Raw genomic sequence first — 12,300 nt, 5'->3', positions numbered from 1 at the left:
TCAATGTTTATTGTCCTTGCTTAGAGTAAACCATTGATTTAAAGAGAATATATGAAAGAACAATATGAACTTTCCCAAACAGTCTACTTAGGATCATAATGTTAACTATCTGCATGTGGTCCAACTGCATGATTTGTTTACATGTATGCTAAAGAAAAGTGGTAATCAACCAGTGGTTACAGAATTCAGGTAGCTTTCTTATAAATGATTTTATCATATGATCCTTTACTTAGCTTTGGAAAATAATTTCTGGATTAAAAAACTCAAGAAGAAAAATTATCTCGATATAGTTCACTGTAGCGAGGAAATACAATCCACCACTTGGCATGTGTCCACAGGAAAGGTCTGGCTCCCAGATGCTTCTTGCCAACCCACAGTGGATTCAACAATGTTTAAACAACTGACAACGTGCACTCACAGCACTGATGACATGGGGACCAAATATTCAGCAGGAGCCTGTCTCATGGGTGTTTTCACATATTGAACAGAAAAATCCAAACAAAACAAATCATAGACACCCTCATTCACATTTCACAAACCAAAAGACTCAACACAATGCAAAAGTTCTTTAAAAAAGATCTCATCAAAATTTACAAATAAGACTTGTTTCAACACAAGAAATTAAAAAAAAATGTCAATTTTTCTTATTGTATTAGTTCTTGAAAATGAGAAATATAAGCCTGACTTTATGACCTATATAAAAGTCCAATAATAACTCTTTCCAGCAAATAGATTAACTGTCTCCACAGCTCATTCATTATAATCATACTATTTATATTAATATCCATGACTTCCTAAAGCCTGCGCCTGCTGATAACTAGTGTTTCTATTAGTTTGAATCAAATGAAATTGTGAATATTTTGCCTTTTTTTTAACCTCCCCAAACAGGAATTTTATAAGTTTCAAGGGGAAAGTGAAACTTCAAAATTTTTGACGTCAAGCCAGGTGTGGTGGTCCATGCCAGTAACCCCAGCTACTCGAGAGGCTGAGGCAGGGGATTGTAAATTTGAGTCCACCCTGGATAATTTTGCAAGACCCAGTCTCAAAATAAAGTGAGAAGGGCTGGGGATGCAGCTCAGTGCCTGAGTGGATGCATAGCATGTTCAAGGCCTTGGGCTCAATCCCCTGTACTGAAAAAAAATTTTGACACCAAAGTGCCAATCTACTTTTCTTAGATACATAATGTCTATAATTCTTTGTCACCATCCCACAAGTATATCATTTAACTGAACAGTCTTCTTTCTAACCAGGAAAATTCTGAATAAAGTCTATATCCTACTGTAGCAAATTCAAGCATAAACAAAATATTGTTAATATTTAGTATGAAATCTTCTGTCACAAATGTAGCCAACAGTGAAGAAGCCATGATACAAATAAAATTACTTTGTGTGATTTTTCCTATTTCCAGATGACAAGCTTCTTTGAGAAGATATTCTCTCTCTTAATAACAAACAACTTCTGTCACATAATGTTTATGTCATGTAAGTTTTACAAATGAATAGTGTAAAAACTGGTTTGACTTTCTGGGGGAGAAAATGATTGATTGGCATAGGGCATAAAACTAGTTATTTAAATTAGAAGGACTGGAGTTGATTGGAATGCCAACTCCATTTTTAAGACCTATTCTAAAGTCACCACATTAACCTGATTTAACATGACTTAGATTGCAAATATGTGTTATTCTTAGCTGAAAAAACTCAAAGTCCATAGTTGGATCTGGATGGATCTCTACCTTGATATAACTTCTATAATGCTTTTTATATACAAATGTCATTTTTACCCTAAGTGGCATTAAGCAGCTATATAGGATCATTTACTTTGTAAATTCAATAGCCACTTAAGATCTCTTCCTTCATAAATTCAACAAAAATGTCTTCTTGTCAAGAAGTAATTAATATTAAACGTTAAAGCTCATCAGTTCTCAGGAGATAGGATATTAGGCACCTCGCATGGAGCCTTGCCCACGGTACATATTCAGAATTTTGTTTATTTAACTTGAATTAAATTTATAAATCAAGTACCTATAATTAAGTATCTATTGTAGTGTCTTTGTAGTGATTACTTATGGCTAAGAATTCAACCTCTAGCAACATCAAGTTGAAACAAACTTGTTTTTCCCCATTTGCTCAAAGGGACACACTATTTGCAGGATGGAAAGGCTGGAGTTGGAACATCTTCACGGATACAGGAGACAAAGCTTTGGGCCTGTGAGAACAGACAGCTGCAAGTGAGACCCCCCTCTGCCTCGCCATTCCTGGGTAGCCACAGGAAACTTTTTATCTTTTCTCAGTTCCAGAAAATGTTGGTGATGTTGGGGTTTCTGTGAGAAATCAAAACTCCAACTCCGTACAATTGGAGGTCCAAATTTACGTAACCTTCAAGTGTGGTGTGCCCAAGCCAAGAAATTCAACATAAAAATTGTGAAACCCCCAAGGATCTGGTGGAAATAAATGCAGAATCATGATGTAAGGGGAGCAGGTTCCAGAACCCATAGTGTAAAGTAGTCCCTAGGGACAGGGAGAAAACCCTATAAGCTCATGTCATGTGAAGCTAGAAGAAGAATGGCCCAGTGGCCAAGCTAACAGGCAATTCCTGTGAGGCCAGCTCTAACAGAAGTGAACACCGAACACTGTAAGAGCACAGGGGAGGGCCAAGAAATTAAGGGAAAGTTCAAGGAAATGCAAATCATTATTTTCATAGCATTGCTAAGCTAGAGATGCAAACCATATATTACATGAAGCTGGTCTCTCTGCTTTCACCCAGTGAAGAATGGAACCCATGTGAATATTTTCTGGGACTTTGGACCATCTGGTTTTTAATATCTCAAGCAATGGGGTTTCTTCTACCACTTCTTTTGGAAAGTCTTTTTTCATTGTTTTGAAACAAAAAAAAAATTCTTATTTAAATGTTAAGGGGATTTAAGAGTTGCTTTTAAAAGTAATTTAAGAGTTGTTTTTAAAAGTATTTTTTAAATAATTCTTAAATCCTTTCATGTATATAAATTCCCCTTTTTCTCTGTAAAATTGAATAGGTTCAATCTGGCCTCTTTCAAATATACCAATAATTACCCCATCCAAACCTTTTTTTGAAGGGCCTTTGTTTAATAAACTCCTTTGCCTTAATCATTTCACTTTAATCTTCAGAATGCTCTGCAGGTGTTCAGAACCACATACTGCCCGCTGGGAATGAGCAGCATTGAACAAATAGGCCCTTTCAGTTATCTCACCTACTGTTTGCACCTCTGGTTCTTTATCAGCTTCTCTTTGTTACCTTCTCTGGTTACCTTTTCATAACTATTTCTTGTTATTTGTTACATTTCTTTCTGCTTAACAAACTCTGAGTTATAGTGGTTAACATCTGTCCTTAGTGTCCAGCACAGTGCCTGGCATCAAAACTGCCTCATTAATATTTGTTGCATGAATACAGGAAGTGCTAATACTAAAAAAATTTTTTTTTGCTTTTCTTATTTCACTTTTTCTTTCTTTTCAGTTCATTTTTTAGAATTTTAGTTGATCTTTTCAGAATACTTTGAAATGAATTCCTGAAGTAATAAGGCTCAGAACTCACATGTATATCAACATGTTTGGAGGTTACTGTCTTTTATGCTTAAGTCTTTTTTTTTTTAAGAATTTAAACTTTATTTTATTTATTTGTTTTTATGTGATGCTGAGAATTGAACCCAGTGCTTCACCTGTGCTAGGCAAGTGCTTGTGTATCTAGGACCTAAAAAAGCAATTAAATTTTTGTGAAGCTATCTCAAATTTTATCATATTCTGTCTTCCAAAAACATGCAGGAGTTAAAAGCAAAAGTCAGCTATGATTTGTTTATTCTGCTTGGGAGGCAAATCATATCTACAGAATGAAGACTCCAGTTAAAATGTCTGATATGAAGGTAGTGAGAAGCTGGGCCTTTGAACTAATTGTTGAGGGTTTTTGGTGGCAAATGATATTAAGTTTTGTTCTGACACAAAACCTGCAGTGTGGATATCTGACCTTCTGGCACAGTGTTAGGATTGAAGAATATAAGGTTCACAAGAAAAATCTTAATAGTCCAGCCCCATTAGTGTAATTTTTCTTCTTGCTTTATAAATGTCAACATTTTTGTCTGATTAGTGGGTGACATTTGTTAACCTTCTGCTTCAGATGTTTCAATACATATTCTGGTTCTCCAAGCAATATAAATATATGTATCTAAAATTTAGAATTCAGAGGATAAATAATCCAAACCATCAATAATTTCTAGTGAATCTATTGGGTTCTTTAAAAAAGCAAGTCTGATCCTTTTTTGGTAGGGTCCTTTTCTCTTGGTAAAGTTTCTATTTCCTTCTTTTCTCTTTTTACACATTCTTAGTGCACTTACAGTTGCTTTCCAGATTGCTCTCTCATATCCAGTTCTTGGGTGATTAATTCTCCCATTTGGCTTATTCATCACTGTAACCCCCCTAAATACAGTTTAAAGCACAATGCCAAAAGTTTTTATCTGTACTATTTTCATTCTCTTTCAGAACTACACATTGACATTTCCACTGCATTTTTTTTTCTTTTAGCTCATGAGCTATTTAGGAGTTTACTTTTTAGCCTCCAAACATAGGGATATTGAGGTATTTTTAATTTTCTTAATAGAGTTGTCTCATAATGAAATTTCATTGTAAAGAATATAGCCTGTATGATAAAGGTTCACTGAAATTTGTTAGGATTTGTGATTTATGTGCCGTCAGTTTCCATGATTATTCTAATGTGTACTGAAAGAACAGAAATTCTCCACTATTTGTAAGGCTGATTTTATATGTTTTTAAATATATTAGACCAAGGTCACTAATTTTGTGGTTAAAATCTTCCATATTCTTACTAATGCTTTGCTTCCTTGGTCTACCAGGCTCTAAAAGTGGTATGTTAAAATTTCCTACTATGACTGAGGATTTGTCAAATTTGTTTTCAAGTCTTTGTATTATTGATTTAAAGCTTATATTTTATATTACTGATTTAAAGCTTATTCTTTTACAGATACTATGTAGTATTTTATACAGGATTGCTATAGTAGCTTTCTATAGAAAGGATTGTCTGAAATATTTATTTCCCTTTCCTTGCTTTGAAAATTTCTATGTGGTTTTTATTTCAGGTCTAACTGCTCTAAGAAGAGTACTTCTAGATTTTAAAAAAATGCCCAATGTGATAATTTCTTTTAATAGATTGATATAATCAAATTACATGTATTATAATTACTTTTTATAGTAAGTCTTATATTTTTGTCATATTTTCTCTTTGCTCCTTTATTTCCCATCCCCTGCCTTCTTTGGGGTTAAAAAAATTCTTATGTAGTCACTTTTAATATCCCTTCTATTGCTTTGGGTAACTTAAAATTGCATTTTTAGTTCTATTTTTAAGTTGTGAATTTTTAAAATGCAATTCCTACTTCTACATTTCCCAACAAGGACAAAAGCTACTACTCATTTCTTCTTTTCTCCTTCCTCCTAAATAGGACAGTATTTGAAAGCTTTTATTACCTATGCCTCCATCATATTCTATGTAACTTTTTAATTGTTGGCTGAATTGAGTTAAAATCAGGCTCATTTAGAAATAAGCAATAGATGAAGTTACTGACTCACTTTACCTGTTTGTATGTTTACTACTGTTTCTTGCACCCTTCTTCTGTGTTTACTCTTCTGGCTGAAACATATAGTAAGGGGTGGAGCTGGGATTCAAAAGGATGTACATTTCCCTGCTAAGTCCCTGCTCTAGATCTATGACCTACTAGTCATAGACAGAGTGAAAGGTATTCTGGGTGTATGGGTGGGGGAAGTAGAGGTAAGACAGAGCGGAGAGGAAGAGGGAAGTGGATAATGGCTTGAAAGAAAGTGCGATGACTATAAGACACAGGCTAGTTTTGAAACTATCTGCTGGAGCACAGGATTCCTATGCCAGAGAAGCGAAACAGCAAATTCATGAGACATGAATACAGTATGTATACATAAGATATAAATAAACATGAAGAATTAGAGGTAGTAAGTCAAGGCATGGGACAGAAAGGGGTAGCGACACCCTTTCGAGGCCTGTGTAAGGATGGTGAAGTAGATACAAAGCCTGACACATAGTAAGTGCTCAAGAAAATTTATGAACTAAAGGAAATTAAAGCAAGGAAGAAAAGAAGGATGGAAACAGAAAAAGGTGAAGAAAGTGAAGAAAATAAGTGAATGAGGAAAGACAAAGTAATAAGAAAGTAGGAAGAAAACCAAAGGAAAAAAATTTTTTAAAGGGCAGAAGAAAGTAAATACAAGGAAAGATATCATTTTGCTTATTTGTGTTTATGTATTTGTATATTTTTAATAGGCAAAAGAAAAAAGACAGATTCATATCATACAGTTAGCAATGTTTACTTGGGTAAGGGCAACTTCCATTTTTTTCTTTTATGCTCATCAGCAATACTTAGTTTTTTTCTGGTATGTACTGGTTTAAAATTTAAAAACAGGTATATAGAGACAACTGTTTTTAAATACAGATATATTTTTAAATATAGACATGTACATATCTAAAAATCAAGACTTGACAATAACAAAAAAGACATGAACATAGAGTCATAAACAAGTAGCTTCTGTGGCTTGCAAAGTCCACTCAAGTGTGTGACCCTCTTCATGGAGCAGCTTCTGTGACTCCCAGGCCACCTCCAAGGGCAGAGGACCACCTCGAGTGAACTGAAGAGCTAGTCTCTTCAGTTCCCATAAAGAGTTTCAGTTCTTCTATAGCCACCTGCCAAATCCCAGGTAGCCCTGGACCTTCTTAGCCTTGTATTCCCCCAGGATGCCTGATTCCCTTTATTTTACCTCATTTTTTATATTTTTGGTATCGGGGACTGAACTCAGGGTCACTAGACCACTGAGTCCACATTCCTAGCCCTATTTTGTATTTTACTAAGAGATAGGGTCTCACTGAGTTGCCTGGTACCTCGCTTTTGCTGAGGCTGGCTTTGAACTTGCGATCCTCCTGCCACAGCCTCCCTAGGCACTGGGATTACAGGCGAGTGCCACCACACCCGGCCTGACTCCCTTTAGTTAAGGTCCAGTCCTTTGTCCACACGTGGGTCTTTCCCCGTCAGCCTCAAAAAAAATCAACCCTATCCTAATAGTATACACCAAGTATCCAAACACCTACCATGTCAAAATAAATAAATAAACAAACCAAAGAAAGAAAGTTGTTTTCATCCTTCACAGACAGTAGCTTGTAAGAATAGAGAAAATGTTTCCCTAGTTTTCTTTTTGTTTGCCTTTGTGGCCACCTTGGATTTTTCTCACTTCCCTAAGGTAGACAGAACTTCAACACTGTCCTGAAGGAAATGATGACAGGTAGGTCCAGCTGCTCTTTTATAACCTAGAAACATTCTATGTAAACTTTGTTTTATGTATGTAAGAAAACCTACATTATATCCATAAAATGAATAAACTCTTATCTGGAGCTTGGGTTATGAATCTGTATAACTGAAGAGATATGGATTAAAATGTGATAAACAAAAAGTTTCACAACCTCAGCCCTACTGACATTTTCGGTCAGATAATTCTTTGTTTATTATAGCTGCATCCCTGGCCTCTATCCACTAGATGTTTATAACGCAGGTGCAAGCACACACAAATATACCCTAGTTGGAACTATCAAAAATGTCTCCAAACATTGTCAAATGTATCCTGGGAGCCAAAATCTTCCCTGGGTAAGGACTACAGCTTGCAAAATGGGTCATTTTATCTCTCTACCAATGGAAATATGTATTTTTCATGCATACAGGTTTTTTAAGTTTTAGAATGTATTAATATCATCTCTTGTAATGAAAAGAATTTTGTTTGCAATGCCAGTGGCAAAGTAGAGAAAAGCTATGTGACAAGAAAAATCATATTCTGAAATAGGTAACATAAAGAACACTAAAAACACAGCTACATTCAGCAAAGATAAAAATATAAACATAGTATATGCATGCATTGACCCTTAAGTTATGAATATTTTCCCTATTTTTAAAATAACTTCAGATAACCCTCAGCAGAGTTTGGAACTGAAACTATCCAAAAATTTTACTCCAAACTAGTTATACATTTGGGAAAAAAATATTTACCATACTATATATTTGGATACAATATCACCATAATAACTTTATAATTCAGTACCATTGTTTAAGAAAAAATGCTGGCAGGCTGCCTGTACTAACAATATTAAAATGTTGAATATATGTGTTTCTGTGAAGGTTAACAGACAATTTCCATTGTATCCCAAAAAAGGAATGAGAAAAACTGGTGAAGTTAGAACCTACTATCATAACAATGTTAATACCGGATACCAGATCCCTATTACCTTGACATCTACTTGGTAATGTGAATGATAATTATTCAGGAAGAAAATAAAGCTAAAATATATTTTGAGGCTTTGTAACCATTCTGATTAGATTTGCATTTGTGCCCACCTGCTGGAAATTACTTCAAATTTAAGTTACTCAAACACTATTCTTTTTCATGTACATATAATAGTTTCATTGAAAAAAGCTATAGCTGCATTTTACTTTTTATTCCATTTTAGATATATATGACTGGACTGAATATATTTAAGTGTAATTGAATAACCAAAGGATAAAAACATTCTTTTCTACCTCAGATAGTTCAATCTGTCATTTCAATTAAAAAAAAAAAAAAATGAATTCACACTTAAAAAAAATAGCTTAATGGAATAGAAATTTGTCTTCCTGCTTTCTGCTGCCCTCTCTCCTCCAGCCCACTGTGCCAGAAGACATTTCAAGTGCAATTCCCCTGAAAGCTGTAGATTTAATAGGCTAATGGGTGGTTACTACTCTTGTTACCAGGATGATTCTATTCCACCTCTATCTAGAAAAATCTTTTTGTTGGTGCTTCTACACAATTACCTGCCATTAAAGTGTATGTGTTGTGGTGGTGGCGGGGTGGGGGGGCCGGGAATCCAGTGACACAGTCACTAGAAGAACAAGCTGGACTGATTTCTGTAACAATTTCCCAAGTATTCCTTCCCATTTTCAGAATTAAAAATCAGACAAAAATGCTTCTCTATAGTTTTGATGAAAAAATGAGCAATAAATTGTGAAATGCTAAGCCAAATGAACTCATTACTGTGTTACAAAATAATTTAACACACACCAATATATTAGCTGTGCAATCAAAAATATAGTGATATCACAATATATACAAACCCAATTGGCTTATGCTAATAAGCAATAAAACATAAAAGATGCCAAAGCATTGGGGTCTTTGAAGAAAAGCCAAATACCTTCACCACTCCCCAGAAATACCATTTCCTCAACCCTTCTGACATATATATATAAATTCCCTAAGCACAAAGAAATCCAGAATTTATTTTTATTCTTTTATGAAGTTAGTTAAAAATTAATGAACAAGAAATTAAAGTGAAGGTGCTGTAATAAAGTTAGAATATTCTAACTGGAAAACAATTACAATGAAACTATTTACACTCCCATGGAATTATAGACATTTTTCAAGGGATATTTTGCAATACAATTTTTTAAACAATGTTTTCTTCTTCTTACTCTTGAGATTTAAACACTGAAGGTTTACTTCATTTTTTTAAAAAATACACTTATTAAAGTAAGATTTGACTTTCCCAGAAAAAGAGCTTTATCATTTAAAGTAGCATGTTGACTGCTTAGATTTTTCTTCCAATACATCTAGGCCTCGTCTTTCAACTAAGAGGATAAGTTTTCAATAATATGAAATTGACAGAAAATTGTGTTGGAATGGTAGTAGTATTTAATTCTGGGAACTGAACCAGTGAGACTTCACAGATACATAGATCTTTGTACAGAACTGGAAAAATATCAACAGTTTGTCCATGGGCTCCATGCTTTTCTATTTTTACAGTTCTTATCACCTTCGCCTCAAAATTAAATTAAAACTTCACAGAAATGAAAGCAGTAAGTTTCAATTCTTATCCTGAAAGAATTTTTTTTAATTAAAAAAAGTTACTTTCCTAGTTGTAGATACTTAAATAAACAAAAACTCTTAACTGTGAAATAACTTTAGGGGCTTCCCTACAAAAAATCCCCTCTGTAGCGGCTGGCTCAGACTTGACAAACTCGCTGAATTGTGCAGATGTTGAAGTGGCTCTGGGTTACACTGGGGAAGAAAGAAGCACCAGACATTCCACAGCTGCCTCCAAGAGCTCCCTTCCCAGGGGCACAGTTGCAGACTCTATCAAGCTCAATCACTTTGTACAGCAACTGGGGATCCCAGCCAGGGGCAAAGAAATCCCAGAGCAGCTTAAATTTCCCCCAGTACCACAGCAAGAAGTAACACTACTTAGAGTAACCAGTTATTTCCAACAATTATGTGGCCTTAGGCCAAAAAAGAATGAGAAAGAACAGCTGTTGTTAGAGAAGATGTTTCATAGTTTTATATTTCAAGCTACTTACAGGAGATCTTCCTAGGGTCTTTATTATGGAAAAAAACTATGAATAGTTGATCTTTATTCTTGATGGATTTTTTTTTCTTCAGGTAGTAGGGAGAGAATAGTCAAGTTGAAGAATCATAGAATTGTACAGTTAATTCAATAATTATAATACAGTGACCATAGGGCTTTAAAGGGATGGAATGTATATGACAGTAATATCATTTCAAAGGTACTACACTCTTCCGTTTTACCTATCTCATGAGTTCTCTCAAATATTTTGAAGACTAAAATAACTATTAATGAAATGGTCTGACTAAAAATAAACAGCCAAAGAATAGTCTTTGCTACATAAGGTAACTGATGCCATGGCAGATGTCATTTCCTTAGGATGACCAGAAAGGGAGAGCTATAATGAAAAGCTCCACCAAATATAGAAATATTCAAGCACTGTGCTAAATTACACTTACGCCTCCCAATGATATTATCCCCATTTTATAGATGAAGAAATTAACTTATAAGATCATTGAACCAATAAATGATACAGCCCAGAATTTAAATTTTTTTACTCTAAAGTCCATGATCTTGTTATTAGGATTTTACTGACTGTGTTGCAATGTCACTTGTACGTTAATTCAGAACATCTTAAGTAATTTTCAAATCAATTTAAAAGGTGTATATCATGTCATTCAATTGTTCTAGTCAAGAGAAAAATAGCTTCTCTACATGAGATATTAGTTAAATCTCACCTTTTGCTCATGATTCCTTTTTCTTCTCTACTACTGACTTTTTAATGGTCAGAAAAAGGCATCTCAACTTAGAGGGTTAATGCTAATAAATTCCCCAAATGTTGTTATATCCTAATAATCCTAAATTTCAGATGCCTATCTTTTCTGTTTTAGGTTGATTCTCAAAATTGTAAGTGGATTAGCCAGTAGGTCATTCTGTGTCACACAACAGATACTGAGGCATCTGACTACAGCAGGCCTGAGAATTTACAGAAAGAAACCTTTCATTTCATATTGATGCTAAAAATATCAGTAAAGACTTCAAGCCTCAAAAGGCCTGTGTTTATAGCTCATCAGCATTCCTCCAAAACAATGGAACACACTACAGCAAGGAGGAAGAGGAGGCAGAAGTTGATGACATATGGGGTGTGCATGGAACTTCTGGTTAATGGAAGTTCCAAGATGTATAAATAAAAAATAATGTGTAAGTTGGTGAAAAAACTGTAAGGCAAGTCAATTTTTTAATTAAAAAATTATGTAGCATAAACAATGCTAATGAGCCAAAAGTCCTAAGAGATTAGGACTGTATCTGCTTCATTTTAATGTTCCATTCACTTTTTGTAAGCGAACATCCACTCGCTTGAAATACCTCAAGCAGAACCCTTTATGTAAAATAGGGTTTTGAAGATTTTCTTTGTCCTTGTTCCTAATAGCTCACCATTTTCTACTCAAGTGTCAACTTGATGACAAATTACACACACACACACACACACACACACACACGCGCGCGCGCGCGCATGTGCAAAAAGAGCCCAAATATCTTAAATGAATCACCAGATAATAAATACCTGGAAGTTCCTCATAAATTTCATCGTCTATTGGCTGCCCACTTGTTGGTGGGTTGCTGATTGGTAGAGGATGCTCAACGTCATCATATAATTCTCCTTTTTCATCATAGTCCTCAGGAATAATATCAGATTCCATATCTAAAAAATGTTTCACGAAGCAAATTTTAAAGGGATGCAAAAGAGGCTTTATAAATTAAATTTCCTAAATAAACACAATCCTAAAAAGTGACAGTAATATTTTATGCATACTCTTCTTCATTTAAAACATTTTTCAAGTTGATCATTTTGTACATATGTGATTTTAAAGTTGCCAACTGGCACTT

The 12,300-nt window shown here is 34.6% G+C and overlaps 1 protein-coding gene across 1 annotated transcript in view; it reads right to left on the bottom strand.

The window, feature by feature from the left end:
• LOC139701476 (spermatogenesis-associated protein 31D1-like) overlaps nt 1–12,088 on the bottom strand; it is a 50,356-nt gene extending 38,268 nt beyond the window's left edge. The window contains exon 1 of the mRNA XM_071600393.1: nt 11,978–12,088. Within this exon, the coding sequence (XP_071456494.1) occupies nt 11,978–12,001 (24 nt within the window). The 5' untranslated portion in view covers nt 12,002–12,088. The remainder of the gene's footprint in view (nt 1–11,977) is intronic.
• Nucleotides 12,089–12,300: the final 212 nt, after the last annotated feature.

Source organism: Marmota flaviventris, chromosome 13, assembly GCF_047511675.1.
Source record: "Marmota flaviventris isolate mMarFla1 chromosome 13, mMarFla1.hap1, whole genome shotgun sequence".
In the NCBI taxonomy this organism is placed as follows: Eukaryota; Metazoa; Chordata; class Mammalia; order Rodentia; family Sciuridae; genus Marmota; species Marmota flaviventris.
Note: the sequence above shows the minus strand (reverse complement) of the source record. Positions and strands in the feature narration are given on the sequence as shown.